The following is a 23,042-nucleotide window of genomic DNA, read 5'->3' as shown; positions in this document are numbered from 1 at the left end:
CCACCCTGCAATCCAGCAACTGTGGCCATACGTGCACAATATAGAAAAAAGCGCTGACCGCTCCGGTGGCTGGGATAGTGAGTGTGCGCATAGTCAAGCAGTTTTTTCTTTAGTGTGCAAGCACGGCCACCACTGCTGGATTACAGGGTGGTCGTAACCCTGGAAACGAGCAGTGTATAATATGATAATATGGATAATACAATACATTAGTAAGTTGTAGGGTTGTTTTGATACCAAAATTTTGATTCTGTTTCAATACCTTAAAAAAGTATTGCGATACTCGATACCTTTTTATTTATTTTTTCTTATATTTTATTTAACCACTACACGTCTGGGCTATTTGCCCCCTTCCTGACCAGGCCTCATTTTGCTAATCTGACATATCTCACCTTGTGGTAATAACTTTGGAACGCTTTTACTTATCCAAGCCATTCTGAGATTGTTTTCTCGTCACACATTGTACTTCATGGTAGTCATAAATTTGAGTCAACATATTTCACCTTTATTTATAAAATAAACATCCCAAAGTTGCCCAAAATCTGGAAAAATTTACAATTTTCAAAATTTCAATTTCTCTGCTTTTAAAACAGAAAGTGATACCTCATAAAATATTTATTACTTAACATTTCCCATATGTCTACTTTATGTTGGCTTCATTTTGTAAATGTCATTTTATTTTTTTAGTACGTTAGAAATTTAGAAGCAATTCTTAAAATTTTTAAGAAAATTACCAAAACCCACTTTTTAAGTACCAGTTCAGGTCTGAAGTCACTTTGTGGGGCTTACATAGTGGAAACCCCCCATAAATCACCCCATTGTAGAAACTACACCCCTCAAGTTACTCAAAACTGATTTTACAAACTTTGTTAACCTTTAGGTGTTCAACAAGAATTAAAGGAAAAAGGAGATCAAATGTTTAAATTTAACTTTTTTGGGCAGATTTTTCATATTTTTTTTTTTAACACATCAAGGGTTAACAGCCAAACAAAACTCACTATTTATTTCCCCAATTCAGCGGTTTACAGAAACACCCCACATGTGGTCGTAAACTGATGTAAGGGCACACTGCAGGGCGCAAAAGAAAAGGAGTGTCATATGGTTTTTGGAAGGCAGATTTTGCGGAACTAGTTTTTAGATGCCATGTCCCACTTGAAGCCCCCGGGATGCACCCTTACAGTAGAAACTCCCAAAAAAGTGACCCCATTTTGGAAACTAGGGGATAGGGTGACAGTTTTATTGGTACTATTTTGGGGTACATATGATTTTGAATTGCTCGGTTACATTTTTTGTGAGGCAAGGTAACAAAAAATGTCTGTTTTGGCACTGTTTTTAATTTTTCATTTTTTTTACAACATTCATCTGACGGGTAGATCATATGCTATTTTTATAGAGCAGGTTGTTACGGACGCAATGATATCAAATATGTCTACTTTGTTTGTTTTCAGTTTTACATAATAAAGCATTTATGATTAAAAAAAAATTTTTTTTTGTGTCTCCATATTCTGAATGGCTTTTTATTTTTTTTACTTTTTTTGCAGGAAGAGTTAACGTTTTTATTGGTTTCATTTTTGAGTACATATAATTTTTTGATCATTCATTATAACACTTTATAGGAGGAAGGTGTTCATCTGAGGGGTTAGGTCATGTGACATTTTTATAGAGCAGATCGTTTCGGACGTGGCGATACCTAATATGTATACTTTTTCTTATTTATTTAAGTCTTACACAATAATAGCATTTTTGAAACAAAAAAATTTTGTGTCTCCATAGTCTGAGAGCCATATTTATTTTTATTATTTATTTTGACCGATTGTCTTAGTTAGGGTCTCATTTTTTGCATGATGAGGTGGCAGTTTTGATTGGTACTATTTTGGGGGGCATACAGTTGCAAGAAAAAGTATGTGAACCCTTTGGAATGATATAGATTTCTGCACAAATTGGTCATAAAATGTGATTTGATCTTCATCGAAATCACAACAATAGACAATCACAGTCTGCTTAAACTAATAACACACAAAGAATTAAATGTTACCATGTTTTTATTGAACACACCATGTAAACATTCACAGTGCAGGTGGAAAAAGTATGTGAACCCCTAGACTAATGACATCTCCAAGAGCTAATTGAAGTGAGGTGTCAGCCAACTGGAGTCCAATCAATGAGATGAGATTGGAGGTGTTGATTACAGCTGCCCTGCCCTATAAAAAACACACACCAGTTCTGGGTTTGCTTTTCAAAAGAAGCATTGCCTGATGTGAATAATGCCTCACACAAAAGAGCTCTCAGAAGACTTACGATTAAGAATTGTTGACTTGCATAAAGCTGGAAAGGGTTCTAAAAGTATCTCCAAAAGCATTGCTGTTCATCAGTCCACGGTAAGACAAATTGTCTATAAATGGAGAAAGTTCAGCACTGCTGCTACTCTCCCTAGGAGTGGCCTTCCTGTAAAGATGACTGCAAGAGCACAGCGCAGACTGCTCAATGAGGTGAAGAAGAATCCTAGAGTGTCAGCTAAAGACTTACAAAAGTCTCTGGCATATGCTAACATCCCTGTTAGCGAATCTATGATACGTAAAACACTAAACAAGAATGGATTTCATGGGAGGATACCACAGATGAAGCCACTGCTGTAAAAAAAAAAAAAACATTGCTGCACATTTACAGTTTGCACAAGAGCACCTGGATGTTCCATAGCAGTACTGGCAAAATATTCTGTGGACAGATTCAATTGTTTGGAAGAAACACACAACCCTATTTGTGGAGAATGAGGCACAGCACACCAACATCAAAACCTCACCCCAACTGTGAAGTATGGTGGTGGGGGCATCATGGTTTGGGGCTGCTTTGCTGCGTCAGGGCCTGGACGGATTGCTATCATCAAAGGAAAAATGAATTCCCAAGTTTATCAACACATTTTGCAGGAGAAACTAAGGCCAGCTGAAGCTCAACAGAAGATGGGTGTTGCAACAGGACAGCGACCCAAAGCATGGTGTGTTCAATAAAAACATGGTAACACTTAATTCTTTGTGTGTTATTAGTTTAAGCTGACTGTGATTGTCTATTGTTGTGATTTAGAGGAAGATCCGATCACATTTTATGACCAATTTGTGCAGAAATCCATCATTCCAAAGGATTCACATACTTTTTCTTGCAACTGTACGCCTTTTTGATCACTTGGTTGTTGCACTTCGTGATGTAAGATGACGAAAATAGCTTATTTTTTTTTTTTGACGCTGTTCATAATTTTTTTTATGGTGTTTTATCGGACTGGGTGGATCAAGTGATATATTTATAGAGCAGACAGTCGCGGACGCGGCAATACCAAATGTCTATATGCCACGTGACGGCCGGGACAGGAAGCGCTTAGCACTTCCTGATCTGTATACACAGCGCTCAGTGAGCGCTATGTATACAGCGATCTAGAGGGCAGGGACACCTGGGAACTGTCCCTGCCTTCTCTCTGGGTTGCCCTGCGGTCACTGACAGCGGGCAACCCGCTCTGCAGCTGCACGGTTAGCGTGCAGCTGCCATCTCTGAATGAACGTTTAGAAACTAAGATCAACCTCCCGGGCGTTTATAGTCAACGGACGGACAGGAGGTGGTTAAAGGGGTATTCTCATCACAATAATCACTGTTTAATCTGTTAATGATGTGCCAGTGATCATTTTTGTAAATATATTGTATTGGTAAATTCCCTCATACCTCATTGTAATATGCTATCCCATAGATACGGCCACCGCTCGCCTCCTGAACTCATGGGCCGCGCTTGCGCTTAAGACATTTTATTTTTTCAGCAGGCCGTTCATTGCAGTCCTGAATGCGCAAGGTATATTTCTTCAGTGCCGTGTCTCATACAGAGCTGCGCATGCCCTGTATTCAGCGCGGCTCTGTATGAGACGCGGCACTAAAACAATAAGCTTTGCACATGCGCGGTAGTGTGCATGTTCAGGACTGCAATGAGCGGCCGGCTGGGTGAAAAAAAACATGTCTTCGGCGCAAGTGCGGCCCGGGGATTCGGGAGAGAAGCAGTGGCCATAGGAGACACATGAACAACCACGCAAGGACTGAGTGCTGAGTGTGATGTCATGAAGAGGCGTGGCCGGACTTCACTCTAACTGCCTAAGCCTGCCCAGCCTTAGGGCCCATTCACACGACCGTATGAACGGATCCGCATCCGTTCCGCATTTTTGCGGATGGTATGTGGATCCATTCATTTATATGGGCTCTGAAAAGATGCGGACAGCACATCGTGTGCTGTCCGCAGCCGTAGTTCCGTTCCGCGGGGTCCGCAAAAATAAACTCGCATGTTCTATAGTTGTCCGCATTAAACGTTCCGTAGCCCCATTCAAGTCTATGGTTCCGCAAAAATGCGGATCATAGGGACTAGAACCTGGGATCTTTTCATCCCTTGTCGTATGCACACTGATAGATCTCTATAAGGGTGACTAGGACTTCACACTCTCCCTGCTGTCCTGTGCATAGTACACACAGCAGCAGGAAGCTCACCATGGCAGCCAGGGCTTCAGTAGCGTCCTGGCTGCTATTGTAACCGATCAGAGCCCCAGGATTACACTGCTGGGGCTCCCATCAGAAGCTGCCACTGCCACTGCCACCATTGATTGAAGAGGAGGGGACGGGGCCACTGCCACCAATGACTGTAATACTGGGGGGGAGGGGGTGCACTGCGCCACCAATGATAATTAACCTTTAATACAGGAGGTGGGTATTGCTGGCACCCACCTCCGTTATTTGTATTATAGGTTAATTATCATTGGTGGCACAGTGGCCAGGCACCTGCTATGCTAGCTGCTTGACTGGGGAGGGCACTCGGGAGGAGGCTGCTGCTGTTCGCCTAGCTCAGACGGCGCAGCGGTGTATTCCCTCCCTTGTCCCGCCTCCTGCTTCAATAGCGGCACATTCATTAGTGGTAGTGGTGCGGGCAACTTCAGAGCCTGCTCACTTCATTAGGCTCAGCACAGCTGCGTCATAGAAGGGAGGGACCCCCTCCCTCCTTGCTGCGTGAGCGCCATAAGAGGAGTATCGAAAAATTAACATCCTGATACTGAATCGATACTGGCATAAAAGTATCGAAAGTTCGATACCCGAAACAACCCTAAGTGCCTTGTGTTAAGCTTGTCTACATGATAAGGACCATTTGCTCAAAAGTGAGACAACCCCTTTGATGTCCCTCCACAGCGTTTCAGTTGGGTTGAGGTATGGACTTGACGGGGTACTTGCAAGGCCTTGAATCTTTTCTTTTTCAGCAACCCTGTTGTAGATTTGCTGGTGTGTTTGGGATCATTGTCCTATTGTATGACCCAGTGTCAGCTAAGCTTTAGCTTATTGGATAGATGGCCTCACATTTGACTCTAGAATACTTTGGGATACAGAGGAGTTCATAGTTGACTCAATTGACTGCAAGGTGTCCAGGTCCTGTGGCTGCACAACCAGTCAGCCTAAGGCTACTTTCACACTAGCGTTCGTCGGTCCGCTCGTGAGCTCCGTTTGAAGGAGCTCACGAGCGGACCCGAATGCCTCTGTCCAGCCCGATGCAGTCTGAATGGAGCGGATCCGCTCAGACTGCATCAGTCTGGCGGCGTTCAGCCTCCGCTCCGCTCGCCTCCGCACGGCCAGGCGGACAGCTGAACGCTGCTTGCAGCGTTCAGCTGTCCGCCTGGCCGTGCGGAGGCGAGCGGATCTGTTCAGACTTACAATGTAAGTCAATGGGAACGGATCCGCTTGAAGATGACACCTAATGGCTCAATCTTCAAGCGGATCCGTCCCCCATTGACTTTACATTGAAAGTCTGAACGGATCCGCTCAGGCATCTTGTGCACTTAGAAATTTTTCTAAGTTATTAATGCAGACGGATCCGTACTGAACGGAGCCTCCGTCTGCATTAATATGATCAGATCCATTCAGAACGGATCCGATCAAGCGCAAGTGTGAAAGTAGCCTAAATCATCACCCCTTTACCACCAAGCCTGGTGTTTCAGCTGATATGCAGTATTTGCTTCTCACCAAACATCTCCACTTTCATCTCGTCTGTCCAAAAAACATTACTCCTAAAGCTTTGTGGTTTGTTTAGATGCAATTTTGAAAACTTAAAAGGGTATTCTGGTTATATCAAGTAATCCCCTATCCACAGGATAGGAGTTAACTATTAGATCAGTGGGGGCCTCAAATCCTGTGGAGCCGTCCTGAAATGAACTGAGGGGGTGGTCCGAAATAGAGTACAGAGCTTTTATAGCCCCTCCTAGATTGATGGGCAGCAAGAAGTGTTTCTCTAGGAACGTTGCTGATGCCTTTCCTCCTTGTCTGACTTCCTCAGGATAGGTCATCAATATTAGATTGGAACATCTGTGTGAAGAGAGCCCAGCACTCGTGCAAACACTACGTTCTCTTCACTTTTTATCTACTCACTGTAGTGAGCAGTGACATTGCGACTCTGCTGTCCCATTCACTTAATTGGAAAGGAGCAGTTGTAGTTAAGGATGGATCCGCTATAATTCCACCGCTCACCACTGTGAAGTTGATGGTGAACAGGTAAACAGTGAGGAGAACGCAGTGCTTACACGAGTGCTGCGATCTCTTCGAACAGCTGATTGCCTGGGGTGCTGGGAGTTGGACCCCCTAACCAATCGGTTCGGATAGGTCTTCAGTATGTACTGGCTGCACAAGCCCTTTAATTTTTCACACACAGCTTCTGCCTTTTGGCTTAGTTTTTGTTATACGTTATAACACACTGTAATTTGTCATGTAGTGTCCATCTGAGGTTGGGTTTACCTAAGGCCTCATGCACATGACTGTATGTATTTTGTGGTCTGCAAACTGCGAATCTGCAAAATATGGATTCCTATATATATGGACATATGGATGCGGACAGCTCAGTGTGCGGCCCACATTTTTTTTGTGTGGCTCCATTGAAATGAACGGGTCTGCGGAACAAAAATACAGTTCTGTGCATGAGAACTAATTTTAAGACCTTGTAAGAACCCGGGTCCTTGATGTATCCAGACAGCAGTGTGCTACGCTAGTCTTGATGGGACCTGTGCCACCAGAGTAGGCATTAGTTTATGACGAGGTGCAGACCAGCCACATGTCGGTAGTGTACTCTTGTAAAAAAGCACATACATTTGTTTAAAAAAACACTAGTGTGCTGTGTTTAATATTTCCAGTAGACGTCCATGTAATCTGGAACTGGCATTTTTCTGACTGAAAAATTGGCATACAAAAATGCACCAAAAATAGTAATGCTCAAACAGGCAAAAAATGGACACCAGCTTTTCTGCACAAATATTTTTTAATTTTTTAGGGGTGTAATGTCATACTATATATGATATATATACAGTGATGCCTTGATATAAAAAGCAACACACATTGCTTTTTTTCAAGCAGGGGGATAAAAAAAAAAAGAAAAAACGGATGCCTATGGGGCTAAAAAGCCAGACAAAGCAAAAAAAAAAATATTTGAAGCTAAAAACTGCCGTCTTCTGTGTTTTGCAGACCACATAACTGATCTGGTCGTGTGCATGAGGCCTAAAGGAAGCATTTAACATCCATTGTGTGTCTCTTGTTTTTAGATGGATCCGCTGGACCATGGGATCTTCTCCATACATATTTGATGGTGGTATGGCTCAACAGGTTCTACATTTATTCATTTGCTGCATTTGGTCTCACTGTCTGGATCTGCAGTCAGGTGATTACAGGGAGGAAAAAACAGGTCTGTATTTTATTTCCTACAATTTTGTATTGGGAATGGTTTGTGAATTTAGATACTGTAGTTTTAAGTTATCCCGCCACTGGAATTAAGTGACCCAACCTAAGGCCTCATTCACACATACGGGGATTTCCACAGACCACGGTCCGTGAAATCCCGTCCTGCTGAGTGCACGGCGTAATTGGTTGCTATGACTTTGCGTGCCACCACTGCTGTACAGTAGTACTCGTATAGCTCATATGAGTGTATTACTGTACAGTGGCACAAAGCGCGCAGCGTCATGGCAACCAATGACGCTGTGCACTTGGCAGGACGGGTTTTCACGCTATTGAAATCTGTTGACCTGTTTAGATATAGAATTTAAGACCAGTCTACCAGCAGAGAATATCAGTATATGCCATCCTGACCATATAATTACATTAACATTGGATATCAGGAGCATGAGGCGAGGACATCCAGGGCGACTATACCCTATTAAAATGCTTGATCAGGTCAAGAGTTGGAGCAGGTAACTTGTTGTATAACATGGTTGGGTTTATACGTGAAATGACAACTGGTACTTGCAGGATGGGTGCTTTCCATTTAGCAGCCAGTAAGGTATGTTTTGTTTGTTCTGTTCATCATAATGGTTTTATCCTAAATAAAGCCAAACCCAGGGTCTAGTTGGTAATGAACACCATGTGACGTAAACCTCATGCACACGACCGTGGTGTGTTTTGCTGTCCGCAAAACACGGATGGCGTGCGTGCTCGTTCCGCAATTTGCGGAACAGCATGGACCGCCTTCAATATAAATGCCTATCGTCCGCAAAGCGCGGACAAGAATAGTACATGTTATATTTTTTTGCGGGGCCACGGAACAGAACAACGGATGCGGACAGCACACTCCGTGTGCTGTCCGCATCTTTTGTGGCCCCATTGAATTTGGCGACTCGGATGCAGACCAAAACGGCCGTGTGCATGAGGCCTAACTAGTAAATTTGTTATACAGGTCCAAAAACTGGCTTCAATAGGACATGACCACCAGGTATCTTGCCACTTAGGCCTCTTTCACACGAGCGTGACGGATTGGCTCCGGGTGCGTTCAGTGAAACTCGCACCATTTTGCAAGCAAGTTCAGTCAGTTTTGTGTGCGATTGTGTTCAGTTTTATTTCCGCATGGGTGCCATGCATTTTGATGTGTTTACAAACAACATCTCCTAGCAACTGTCAGTGAAAAACGCATTGCATCTGCACCTGCTTGCGGATGCAATGCGTTTTTCACTGAAGCCCCATTCACTTCTATGGGGCCAGTGCTGCGGGGAAAAAAAAAGCAGAATATAGAACATTCTGTGTTTTTTCACTCAACGCATAGCTGATGTGTGAAAAAAAACACTCATGTACACAGACCAATTTGAAATGAATGGGTCAGGATTCAGTGTGGGTGCTATGCGTTCACGTCACGCACTGCAGCCGTGCGGAAAACTCTCTCGTGTGAAAGGGGCCTTTCTGAGCAGTCTCTAAAACATAATGTTGAGACAGCAGTTGTATATAACATGAAGCCTCCCTGGAGCCTATGGCCTATGTAGCGTCTTAAGTGAGGTTTCTTCTAGGGATAACATCGTCCATTTTTCAGGTGGATGTCCTCCTCTCAATGCAGCATAAAAGGCAGTCTAACATCCTGAGGGCGTTCATTTATGGAGTTATGAACTAGGGCTAGAAGTCCTCTCTTTTCAGGCATGTGTAAAATGTATACTCCACCTCTATATGGGATCCTAAAGTTAAGTTCCAGAAGAGAAATAGTTTTACTCTTTTAAGATTCAGCCAAAGGAGGTTGAATTTGAGTCACAAAGTAAGATTCAGACATAAACTGTGCAATGACGGTTATCTGGTGAACATCCATCATTTAAAATCATGTGTCTAAAGACCCTATATAAAAAGAGGGTTACCTAGCAAAGGGTTAACTGGAGAAGATTGTAGATTTATAATCTCTTTGTAATGCCAGAGTGTGAGGTAATCGGTGAGGGAATAAATTAGTGATGGGTTTGGAAGCCCACCTTTTTGAGGGCAGGCCAGGTTGGATTCAAGCAGGACCAACAATGGACCACCAGAAGGAACATCAGAGAGAATTGGGGACTTCTAGCAGGACATTTCAATTAGAAAACCTGTCATAGACCATGACATCTCTGGCATGTGCAGTGAATGGTTTCATGAGGTAGCTGGTTTGATTTTTATATTGGTGAGCTGTAGAAGCAAAATGTCGCCAATGAATTAAAATATTGGTTCAGAAGACCTCAGGTGATAAATTGGAAGTATTTTCCTTTCATCCCTTAGAATAATACGTCCTTTGTGTAGGAAATGAAGCAATTATTAGAGAATACAAAGGACCTGATAAATGGATTATGTGCTGTTCAGTGCAATCACTTCTGCTGGACAGATTACTCTTTGGGGAGAGGAAGTGTTGAAAATATTTCTCTGCAATTCACATAGTACTTTAATTAACCCTTAACGTCAAGATATTTGTATGGAGAGTTTCCATATTTGGACGTCAAAAATAAAGGTGTAACTGGATTAACCCATTGGGGATGGATATGTTCTGTATCCACATACTGAATCAAATTCCAGTACTCTTGGGGAGGGGTGCTAAACTTATCTGTTTCAAGGGCCACATTGTTAGATTAAGCTTAAAGGGAACCGGTCACCAGGATTTGGGGTATAGAGCTGAGGACATGGGGTGCTAGTGGCCATCTAGCAACCCATCTGTAATACCCAGTCCCCATAGCTCTGTGTGCTTTTGTGTGAAAAAACGATTTGATACATATGCAAATTAACCTGAGATGAGTCCTGTCCCTGATTCCTCTCACATACAGGACACATCTCAGGTTAATTTGCATATGTATCAAATCATAATTATTTTTTTACACAATAAAAGCACACAGAGCTATGGGTCCTGGGTATTGCAGATGTGCTAGCGGCCATCTAGCAGCCCATGTCCTCAGCTCTATACACAAAATCCTGGTGACAGGTTCCCTTTAAGGACTCTTTCACATGAGCGGGTAATCTGCTGCGTGAAAGAGAGCCAAGCCCCGTTCCGTACAGCAGAGACACGGAGCAGTAACATGACTGATAATGCTCCGTGCCTCTCTGCGATCTTTTTACTACAAAATCATGGCGACAACGCTCACTGTGATTTTGTAGTAAAAAGATCGCAGAGAGGCACAGAACATTATCAGTCATGTTACTTCTCCGTGTGTCTGCTGTCCCGAGCGGGGCTTGGCTCTCTTTTTCACGCAGCGGATTACCCACTCAGCATTCGCTCGTGTGAAAGAGTCCTAAAGGAGTAATCCCATCCGAAACCCAGCATATCAGCAGTATGTTACAAATGTCTGATAGACAAGGTGCTTGGCAGGAGAAGACGAGTTGGCCATTCTAGTTGGAAGATATTGTAATAGCTTAGCAGTTGAAAACTCCCAGAAGCTACATTAAGGTAGTCACAGGCATGCTCCTCCATCTTGTCTTTCCTTCTCTAGTGCCAAATTGATCAGACATTTCCAGTATATTCTGTACATATGCCATAAATGATGCAGAAGGTAACACATCTTTTAAAAGGAGAAATATGGGTGAAACGTACGTACTGTTTTATGCCTAGTGCATGATGTAAGGTTTCAGAGGGGATGCCAGTAATAGTCTGCACTAGCATGACACAGTGACCGTTTTACCTGCACCTAGAAAACGCATTTTAAACCGTCAGCATTAGGTTATTGTTTTGATGTGCCAAAAGTCTGATAAAAGACTTATTCATCTGCCTGCGCTATGTAAATTGTCATCTTGAAGAAGTTCTCATTTCCTCAATGCTGGACGCCAGTATGTAGTCCTTGCGCATGCGTCATGTCTCTACCATTTCCACGTCTGTGCGCTATTCCCTGCCCCTTTTAGCTAGTTTTCAGCGGCTCGATGCACAGGCTAGCGTGTGGGTGGTTGTTGAATACATTTTTTTCAGACTTTTGGCACATCAAACAACAAAGACACAAACAACTTTGTAATCACAAACCACAATAAGGTAATGCTGGCGCATTTTATATGCATTTTCTAGGTGAAGGGTTCCCTTTTAAGTTGCTTAAAGAGGTTGGCTCATCTCGCACTTTGGTGGCATATCCTACCAATACGTCACCAGTGTCCTAAAAGTGTGGTCCCACCTCTTGGACCCACATCTGTTTCTAGAACAGGGCCCCGAAAGTGAAAGAGGGTGCACCATGGGAGCGTGGCCACCCTCCGTTCACTTCTGTGAGAGTGCCGAAAATGGCAGAGTGCTGGTATGGCTATTTCCAGAACTCCCATAGAGGTTAATGGAGATGTGGCAGCATTTGCATTCCCTTCTGTCGAGTTCTGGAAATAGCCCAGCCTGTGCTCTCGCCTCATTTTGGAACTCCCATAGAAGTGACTGGAGTGTATGCCTGAAGCGTTCTCCTTCGTGTATAGAGAGAGGTGTGGATCCCACCTCTAGCGATATGCCACTAAAGTGCAAGATGAGCCCGTCATATTAAAATTGGAAAAACCCTCCCAAAAATGTAACTTTTTTTTTTTTATTGTAGCTTTTTAATATGCGTCTGAAGTAAATCATGGCACACAATTGCATTTTTAACCCCTTTAGTTACATAATATTAGTCTTAGGCTTTATGCACACGCCCGTTTTTCGGGTCCGCATCAGAGCGGCAGTTTTTGTGGCTCGGGTTAGGACCCATTCACTTCAACAGGGCCGCAAAAGATGTGTGCTGTCCGCATCCGTTGCTCCGTCCCGAGGCCCTGCAAAAAAATATAGCATGTCCTATTCTTTTCCGTTTTGCAGCCAAGAATAGGAATGTCTACAATGGGCCGCCCGTTCTGAAAATTGCGGTGGCTTCCGTTCTTTGCGGATCCGCGGTTTGCGGACCGCAAAAAACGGAACAGTCGTGTGCATGAGGCCTTAAGGACTAGAAAAATGTTCTCTCTTGTTCCAGCATTCAAACTTTTAAATTATATATAATATCTATCTATATATCTATCTATCTCTCTTTGTATTTATTTTTTTCTTCAAAATGTTTTTCTTTTTATTTTGCTGGCTTTGTTGTAGGTTTTTTGGAAACCATTTTGTGGTGTGTATATAGTGTAGTAAATATTATTTTAACTTTGGGGGAAAGAGCAATATTTATTTACCGCCTTCACTTTGGTTTAAATAACATACCTTTTATTATGTGGTCAGTAAAATGATGAGGACAAATTTTTATACCACAATAATTCTTCTTTTCTCCTGCAGGCTGTCGGCTACCTAACTACCAACCTCCTCCTCCAGACTGAAGGGGGGGGGGGGGGGGGGGGGGGGGAAGGTTGGCTACTTTAACTGCTCATATCCCTGGATAGGTAGCAGATAGAGATATGGGCTTTGTATTGTTTGAATGCAGTTAGGTGATGGGGATCGACCGATTATCGGTTTTACCATATTCGGGATTTTCAAAGTTACCGGCATCTATCCTTGTCGATATGCCGATAACGAATCGCGAACATGGATCAGCTGCTGTCGGTGAGATCCATGTTCCTTCAGCAGCACAGAGGAGAAGGAAGCAGTGTCTCCCTCCCCCCGGTGCCGCTTCTACAAATGAGAGGAGAGAGAAGAGGAGGGGATGAGCTGTGGTCACTGTGCCACCAATGATGTTAACTCACTCATTCATTCAAATTCAACAGGAGGCGGGAGCTGGCTGCAGAATCGTATAGCTGTACCCGACCTCTGACAAGTAGCTACGATCCGCGGCAGTTAACCCCCTTCTGCACCTGAGGGATTAACTGCCGCAGATCGCAGTTACCACTCAGAGGTCGGGTGCGGCTATATGATTCAGCAGACAGCTCCGGCCTCCTGTATTTTAATTAATGGGCGAATTATCTTCATTGGTGGCGCAGTGCGCCCCCCCCTCCCCCCAACCCCAGTATTAAAAACATTGGTGGCGCAGTGCGCCCCCCAGTATTGGTCATTAGTGGCAATGGCCACAGGGTCCCCTCCTCCTCCTCATTGGTGGCAGCTTCTGATTGGAGCCCCAGTTGTATAATCCTGGGGCTCTGATCGGTTGCCATAGCTGCCAGGATGCTACTGAAGCCCTGGCTGCCATTAGTCGGCTCCCTGCTGCTGTGTGCACTATGTACAGGGCAGCAGGGGGAGTGTGAAGTCCTATTCACCCTGATAGAGCTCTATCAGGGTGAATAGGACAAGGGCTCTAGCCCCTAAGGGGGCTAATGGTTAGTAAAAAAAAATATGAAGTATAATTGAAAAAGAGAGATTTTCCAAAAAAAGCTTCATTTTCAGCAGATTTGTGCAGGCATTATTTTTTTTCAAAAATGAAAACGCACAGAATATCGGTATAAATTATCGACTATCTGCCTGAAAGTTTACAGATTATCGGTATTGGCTGTAAAAAAAAAATCAATATCTGTCGATCTCTAGAATAGAACACAGCTGTATGTATGTCCATATGGTTGGAAACCTCAGAGAACAGCATTACTAGGTGAAGGTTGTGCGCCCCTGCACCAGTGGGATAGAGTATTCTGGAATGATCATTTCACAATGGATTCCGAGCAGAATTTTGGGTTAGATTCTTAGATATATCTCCTTTGCATTGGCTAAATGGTAATGTGGCCAGGACTCCTAGTTGCAATTATATCTGGGAGACTTGGGTACTATTTGTGGTAAGTTATACTGATCCCAGTATTTATTTATATACAATTTTTTTTTTTTTTTTTTTTTTTTTTTTATCATAACAGGTAGAAAACTTGTCACACAGTGACGTGCCCTCATTGACAAGTAAAGCAGTTAAAAACAGCGCTTCTGATCTACGTAAAGAGAAAGAAGTCTTTGTTTCAGGTGTCAAGATCTTCTATGGCTCTCAGACTGGTACTGCCAAGGTAGGTTAAAGAAAATATAATTATGATCTCTTGAGAAGGAGCAAACCATAAGTGGCCTGTTGGCCCAAATATTTTACCGTCTAGAATTGTATTCCATGGAAGACACTCTGACACTGATGTAGGAATCCTAGCAAGGCAAACCCGGGTCCAGATGCGACAGAATTGCCATGTATTTGCAGTATGGATTCTGCTCTGCAAACCTGTGGCAATTTACAGTACAATACATGATGTACCCAAAACCCCATTCACATGTAGCAGAAAGAATCTGTCTCTGAATATGTTGCAGAATAGCCTGGATTTACCCAGTGGGTTACACAGTAAAATTAGCGGCAAATCCTTGACCAAATCCACATGGAACGTGGATAATTCAGCCTGCAGCTCGACTTACCCTAAATCCTTTATCCTCATCCATTTCTTTTAATTCTGATGGGATGCAGTTAAAAAGATGTATATACTGTAGTTATTATATGGGTCATTATCTCTGCGTGTCATTTCTAGAAGGACGTATAATTGAAAGTGCACATAAGATTGTGAATAAAGTGACGTAATGTGATTTGTTTTAGGGCTTTGCCAGTGCTCTTGCTGAAGACATCACTTCTCAGAACATTTCTGTTGAAATTCTAAACATGAAGGACTATGATCCAGACGACCATTTGGTCGAAGAGGTGAGGAAATATGTACATAAAATAATTTGACGTCCATTGCTTTCTCTCATAGTAATTATATGTATATGGCCAAACATTTTCTATACCAACTATATAAGTTTAAAGAAGTTGTCCAGTTTCAGAGCTGACCCCTGGCATAAGCTCCCCTTCACTCATTTACCATGTATGAGTGGAGCATCGGAGCATTTTGTGCTCCCCCTTGACCTGCGCTGAGCCCTGATAACCCCTTTAAGCTTCTATAGAACAGTTTTCTGTTTTAGTAATATCCTCTTCTCCTTTTCATCAAGACAACTTGGCCTGGCGATCCAATGATATCTCTTCTAACTTCTTTTTTTTTTTTGCCACCTCTTACAGTAGAGGCTTATAGAGGTGAGTCTCAAAACTGCAATGCCCCAGACAAATGTGCATTGTGGTAGAGCTAGTCAGGAAGGACTGTTTCATAGCTTTGTGGCATGAAAAGTTGCTATGAACACTAAATCTGATGTCAACCGGTTACTAAAGTCTAGACTGTTTTAGCCAGTAGTTAGTAGTTCTTAAAAGTGGTCCAAGCAAGAGCAATCATTAAACTGGCATTGCCACAGCACTCATCCAAAGGAGGATTTTATTGGGCGCACGTCCCTTTTTTAGGCACTCTCCACCCTTGGGAAGGCACTTCAACTTTGCATTTTTAAATATGCATTTCTTTATTTATTTTTTGTTCAGCCATATGAGGTGGAATAAAACATCAGCAGCACGTTTCGGGTGTACATGGAATCACCCTTTCTCATACTGAAAATGTGTTTAGGAATGATTGAAGAAGTATGACAACAACTTCAAAGTGTTGACTTAGCCTCTAAATTCTCCATAACTCAAATGTATTGAACGTACACAATCCATGGAAGCCCCTACTTTTAACGTCTTGTTCTAGATACAATAACATCTTCAGAGTTCATGTGGCCCATGCCTCAACGTGTCAAGTTGTTTTGGAGGCTATAGGGTTAACAGTACAATACTATACGATGGTTGTAATGTTATGTCTTTGTGTCTGTTCATGAGGATGTAGAGTCTTGGGGTGCCAATTAGTTGTAACTTGACAAAGGTATGTAGTGGATCTTTAAAAAGGGAATTATTAATGGTTCAGGGTTTACTAACTAAATGATTATTAATGAAGGGTTTACTAACTAAAGGATAGGAACATAATGAATTAGGTGGGAAGTGCCTAACTAGCTATCTATATACTAGCCTTACATACACACACAAACATAGCCCATACAGGGCCCAACGGTGCTTTGGAAACCTCCCAGGCACCTCTTGGCCAATCATCACAGCTCATTTATAGTGTGTAGACATCTCTGTAGCGGTTACACCTTTCTGTAGGTGGTATCCTTGAGTCCTGAGCTGTTCTTCCTCTGAAGGTCAAGCAGACTTGCAGAACAGGTCACCGCAGGCCGTGGCTCCCCCCCAGGTCTGGAAGCATAAAGAAATCACGTGTTCACAGGTGTGCTCCACAGGGGGCAAGGCCCTGTATTGTCTGCTAGGCACGGTGATTCTTGATTTTCCAGATTAAACAGCAGTGTCTATTGTCTGTATAATAGCCTCCATACTATGCTTTTAGCTAATAACTGCTTCTCAGCGCAATTTATAGTATACCTACCCCTATGTTGCATACTGTACATGAGGCATTGGTATACAATTTGATCAAAAAGTATAGGCCCACTCACCTTGACAAGGTTGCCTCCTCGAGTAGGAACCTACTCTAAATTTGGTGTGGCACTGTGCGGTGACCACCGGCGCTGCAGCACTGCACCAGCAGGCAGCGGAACCCAGCAGCCAAACAACGCCCCTGCTGTCTGGCAGCACCATAGCAACAATGGCCGCCGCACAGCACCACACCATGTGAACAGTTGTCAAAGCTTACCTTATCACATGCTCTCAGGAACTCCAACTGAGAGCTGGTAGGAATTGATACCCTCATGCAGGCTTCTGCGAAAAAAAAATCACCTGGGCCGAATGGGAAGGAGTGCTGGTAACCAAGAGGGGGGAAAAAAAGAATAGATTCTACAGGACATGTAAAATATAGGAGTGAAACTGGATTGCACATCCTCAATCCTATGCTTTTATCTAATAACGGCTTCTCAGCATAATTTACATCACTTCTCAGTGTCACTTGTCTGTTGAGCACGTAAGACTTGTGGGAGAGTTTCTAGGGTATTCATGGCCCAATTCCACTATGCTGTAAAGGCCTGAAGTTGGGAGCCAAAATTCTGGACTTCCAACAAGATGTGTGTGGTGTTTTTTTTTTTTTTTATGAATAGTTTTTTGCCCAATGGGCAGAGGATTCCTAATCACTTTTTTTTTTTTCTTTCTTGGAATAGGAACGCTCTTTGTGCCATATATGCCCAATGGAGCCTCCCTACCCAAAAATGTCATTATGGTAGAAAACGGGGCTTCCTTTATCTAATGGTGATGATTGAAGCTAGTTGCACACTAGCGTCAAAGATGCGGCAGGCTGTTTTGGCTGAGGTTTGTAAGGGTCTGTCTGACCCCCGTTCACTATAATGGGGACCGGTGAAGATCCAGCTGCATTCCGGAAAATATGCTGAGAATCGAAGAAAACTGCTGCGTGCCCGAGTCTTGACATATTTGCCGGAATGCGGACAGATCTCTGCCAGTTTCCATTATAGTGAATGGGGCTGTACGGAGCCTTGAAAACCAATACAGCCTGCCGCATCTCTAACGCTAGTGAGCAACCAGCCTAAAAGGGTGTAGAACGTGGGTTGTAGTAGTTAACATTTATCTATTTGCCTTAGACCAAACCCCCCCGCCCCCGCCCCCCCCCCCCCCTCCTTTTTATTTTATTTTGTTTAAGTGCCTTGGTTTTTGACAGGTGGTCAATGACATCTTTTTAAAAACTTCTTATGAAATGGGGCAGCACACGTTTGTTTCTGTTCTCTGCTGAGATACTGAAATGTCATTATCATGATGTCAAACAAGACACATGCAAGTCAGCAATCCGGCTTTCTATTTCCCAGAAGTTTGTAAGTGCAATTGTAAAGGAAAGTGCTACTTGTACAGAATATGTGCCAGCCAAACTCTAAATTGTTTTATCCATTCAGCACTAATGCCCTATGTTATGCCTAGTGCAGGACCTAAGGGGGGCAGTGTGTGGCACCAATACTTGAAAAACTAAAAAAACTATGCTGGCTCCTTTCATACAATTGAGTTTTCCGCGTGGGAGCAATCCGTGACGTGAACGCATAGCACCCGCACTGAATCCTGGCCCATTCATTTCAATGGGTCTGTGCACATGAGAATTTATTTATATTTTTCTTGCATCAGTTCTACGTTGCGTGAAAGACTCAACATGTTCTATATTCTGCGTTTTTCACGCAGCCCTGGCGCCGTAGAAGTGAATGGGGCTTCAGTGAAAGACACATTGTAATCTGGAAGAAAGTGTGGATGGATCATGTGACTGACCATGTTATGAGCGCAGTGACGTCACCACAGGTCCACCGGAAGGCAGCTGCCTTTCATGCCATCGGGTCGCCCATTACAGCCGCACGGGGACCCGATTGCACTGTCGACTGCCCGCCGCAACTCCCTTAAACGCCGCCACAAACCGCAGGTCTGACTTGACCTGCGATTTGTGGCGATCACCGATGCGGGGCATGGGACTCCCTCCGCATTGTCCCATGGTGCCTGCTCAATGATTTGAGCTGGCACCTTGTTCTGATCATGAAGACCCTCTGTTCCCCTTATCAGTTTAGTCGCTCTCCTCTGTACTTTTTTCAGATGAGGCCACACCAACGCTTTGTACAGTGGTAATATTACATCCCTTCGAGTCCATGCCTCGCTTAATGCATGACAATATCCTGGTGGCCTTAGAAGCAGCTGATTGACATTGTATGCTGTAATTTAATCTACAAGAACACCCAAATCCTTCTATATAAGTTACTCTCCCAGTGCTACATCACCTAGGACATATGAAGCACAGAGATTATTACTACCAAGATGCATAACTTTACATTTGTCCACATTGAACCTCATTAATGTCATCTGCAAAAATAGATATGGTGCTATTAATCCCGTCCTCAATATCATTAATACATAAATTAAATAATAAAGGGCCCAGCACTGAACCTTGGAATACACCACTTATAACCTGGGACCATTCTGAATAGGAATCGTTGACCACAACTCTCAGGACACGGTCCTTCAGCCAGTTTTCAATCCAATTACAAACTATACTTTCCAAGCCTATAGACCTTAGGCCTCTTTCACACTTGCGTTGTCTGGATCCGCCGTGTACTCCACTTACCAGAATTACACGCCGGATCTGGAAAAACGTAAGTGAACTGAAAGCTTTTGAAGACGGATCCGTCTTCAAAATGCTGTCAGTGTTACTATGGCAGCCAGGACTCTATTAAAGTCATGGTTGCCATAGTAGTAGTGGGGAGTTGGGGAGCGGTATACTTACAGTCCGTGCGGCTCCCGGGGCGCACCAGAATGACGTCAGAGCGCCCCATGCGCATGGATGACGTGCCATGCGATCACGTCATCCATGCGCGTGGGGCGCCCTGACGTCACTCTGGAGCGCACCCGGGAGCCGCACAGACGGTAAGTATACTGCTCCCCACTACACTTTACCATGGCTGCCAGGACTTTAGCGTCCCGGCAGCCATGGTAACCATTCAGAAATGGCTAAACGTCGGATCCGGCAATGCGCCGAAATGACGTTTAGCTTAAGGCCGGATCCGGATCAATGCCTTTCAATGGGCATTAATTCCGGATCGGACCTTCCGGCAAGTCTTCAGGATTTTTGGCCGGAGCAAAAAGCGCAGCATGCTGCAGTATTTTCTCCGGCCAAAAAACGTTCCTGTCCGGAACTGAAGACATCCTGATCGGATTTCTCTCCATTCAGAATGGAGGATTCTTCCGGCATAGAGCCCCGACGACGGAACTCTATGCCGGAAGAAAAGAACGCAGGTGTGAAAGAGCCCTTACTTTACTTATTAAGCGCCTACGAGGGACAGTATTAAAAGCCTTTGCAAAATCCAGAAACACTACATCCACAGCCACCCCTCTGTCCAGACTACTACTCTGACAACTTCTGTCCTTGGTAAACCCATGCTGGTTATCACTTGTAATATTATTTATAGTCACATACTCCTGTATGAGTCCTCCAAACATTTTTCCCACGATAAAAGTAAAACTAACTGGTCTATAATTACCTGTGGAGGACCTTTTAATCCTTTTTTTTGAATACGGGCACCACATTTGCCCTGCGCCAATCACCTGGCAATGTACCAGTACCTAGAGAATCTTTAAAAATTATAAACAGAGGCACAGCAATGACTGAACTGAGTGGGTATAATCCATCTGGACCCGGAACCTTGTTCACATTTACCTTATTTAAGTTATCTTGGACCATATCTACAGTTAGCCGATTGAGTATATCACTGGATGTACTAACAGCCCCTGCACCACATATATCAGCTCCTTTCCCTTCTTTTGTATATACAGAGCTAAAAAACCTATTTAGTAACTCTGCCTTTTCCTTATCTTCAGTGACTAACCCCCCTTTACCATTATTCAGTGGACCTACCTGCTCAGACCTAGGTTTTCTAGCATTTATATATTTAAAGATTTTTTGTGGGATTTGTTTTGCACTCTTTCGCTACCTGCTGTTCATTTTTTATTTTTGATAATTTTTATTTTCTTTCTACAGATTTTATTGAGCCCTTTGTAATCTTAAAACACTACCGCTGACCCCTCAGATTTGTGTTTTAAATGCTCTTTTTGTCTTTATTGCCATTTTTACAGTAGCTGTAAGCCATGGGGGGTTTATACTTGTTACCTAAAGGGATGCATTTTTTGTGCAATTACTCAGTGTGGATTTGAAGCTCTCCCATTTGTCCTCAGTATTATGTGACAGTAGCTGCTCCGTCTATGCCCTGAAATTAGCCTTTTTGAAATTCAGTGTCTTTGCTCTGCCTGACAGAGTTTGCTTCTTATAGTTTAGGGGGAATATAATTATATTGTGGTCACTATTACCTAGTGTTTCTTCAACAGTTTACCAGATCCAACAGAGCATCGCCCCTAGTGGGAGCTTCTACAAACTGGCCCATAAAGTGGTCCTGCAGCAAGTTGAGGAATTTTCTCCCCTTTGCGGTTGAGGCAGAACTGTGACCCCAGTCAATGTCTGGGAAGTTAAAGGGAGTCTTTCACGCAGATTCACCCTATTAACCTAGTAACAGTGTTATGTCCACGGCATCCCCCCTATTAAAACGGTGCTTACCGTTTGTTCCTTGCTAGCATCGTTGTGGAGGAAAACACTTTAAATCCGTATGCAAATGAGTCTGTGAAGGTGCCCAGGGGCGGCGTTACAACGGCCGGTGCCCAGGCCCCTGGGTCATTTTCATATGAATGCACTCCCCCTCCGCCGTGTCTGCCGCCCTTAGTCTCTGTTCTAACCTCCCTCCTCCCGCACATGCTAAACTGCGATGGCCTGACAGTGCTCATTCAATGCGCACGTACTGATATTGCGTTAATCGGCGCATGCGCGGGATTACGGGCGGGAGGAGGGAGGTTAGAACAGAGACTAAGGGCTGGCAGATGCGGTGGAGGGGATATGCCTTCGTATGCCCAAGGTCCTGGGCACCGGCCGTTGTAACGCTGCCCCTGGGCACCTTCACAGACTAATTTGCATGCGGATTAAAAGTGTTTTTCTCCGCAACGATGCTAGCAAGGAACAAACGGTAAGCACCGTTTTAATAGGGGGGATGCGTGGACATAACACTGTTATTAGGTTAATGGGGTGAATCTGTGTGAAAGACTCACTTTAAAATCTATGACCACTGTACCAGCCTGTGCAGCCCGCTCTATTTGGTTATACAGTTGCGTTTCTATCTCTTCTGTGATGTTAGGGGTCTATAGATTACACCAAGTATTATTTTTTTCAGTGTTTTATATCCCTTTGAACTTCCACCCATAAGGTTTCCACATCCTCGCCCACAACGGCCTCTTTCACACTTGTCTTCAGATCACTCCTCGCATACAGGCACACACCACCGCCTTTTTTATTGACCCGGTCTTTCCTAAATAGTGTAAAAACCCTTAATATTTACAGCCCAGTCATGCGAAGAGTCCAACCAGCCACACCAACTACAGCTATGTGTTCTTCTAGTACCATAGCCTCCAGCTTCCCCATTTTGCTGGCTAAACTTCTGGCATTTGTGAAAATATATTTTAAATTACTATTACCTGTAAAATGAATATCTGGGATTTTCGGGTTACCTTGGTTGATTTTTGTATTTAACAGGTTCTTGTTACCAGCAGTTCTATTTTTCATAAATGTATAGTTATGCCCAGTCTTCTCCCTGTTTTCCTTGCTAACCCAAGCCCCTACTAAATCCCCACTATCCCCTCCTATATACCACTCTCTATCTACACTACACTATCTTACCCTTATTTTTTTTTTGAATCAAATCATTTTTATTGAAAATTATTAAGAAGGCAATATCAGGGTTCACAATATGCCATTACCACCATCATAATACAATACCATCATAGATCTCACAATTGGCAAAAATGACTATTACAATGTCACACATTATACAATCTCGAGTACTTGAAATGCCATAAAATACACCCCCCATAACCCACTAAGACCACTAATCATGACGATGCTCCCTAGACCAACATGTTAACACCCCTCCCCCCCCCCCCGATGAAAGGAGTAAGAAGCCTTCTAACCTAGCTTATAGCATTAGA

At 43.6% G+C, this 23,042-nt stretch overlaps 1 protein-coding gene across 1 annotated transcript in view; it reads left to right on the top strand.

The window, feature by feature from the left end:
• Nucleotides 1-23,042, top strand: part of LOC122932614 (S-adenosyl-L-methionine-dependent tRNA 4-demethylwyosine synthase TYW1-like) — a 182,935-nt gene that overhangs the window by 1,375 nt on the left and 158,518 nt on the right. The window contains exons 2-4 of the mRNA XM_044287122.1: nucleotides 7,584-7,723; nucleotides 14,485-14,625; nucleotides 15,189-15,290. Coding sequence (XP_044143057.1) covers nucleotides 7,584-7,723; nucleotides 14,485-14,625; nucleotides 15,189-15,290 — 383 coding nt within the window. The remainder of the gene's footprint in view (nucleotides 1-7,583; nucleotides 7,724-14,484; nucleotides 14,626-15,188; nucleotides 15,291-23,042) is intronic.

The sequence above is a fragment of the Bufo gargarizans genome, chromosome 3 (genome assembly GCF_014858855.1).
Source record: "Bufo gargarizans isolate SCDJY-AF-19 chromosome 3, ASM1485885v1, whole genome shotgun sequence".
NCBI classification, from domain to species: Eukaryota; Metazoa; Chordata; class Amphibia; order Anura; family Bufonidae; genus Bufo; species Bufo gargarizans.
Note: the sequence above shows the minus strand (reverse complement) of the source record. Positions and strands in the feature narration are given on the sequence as shown.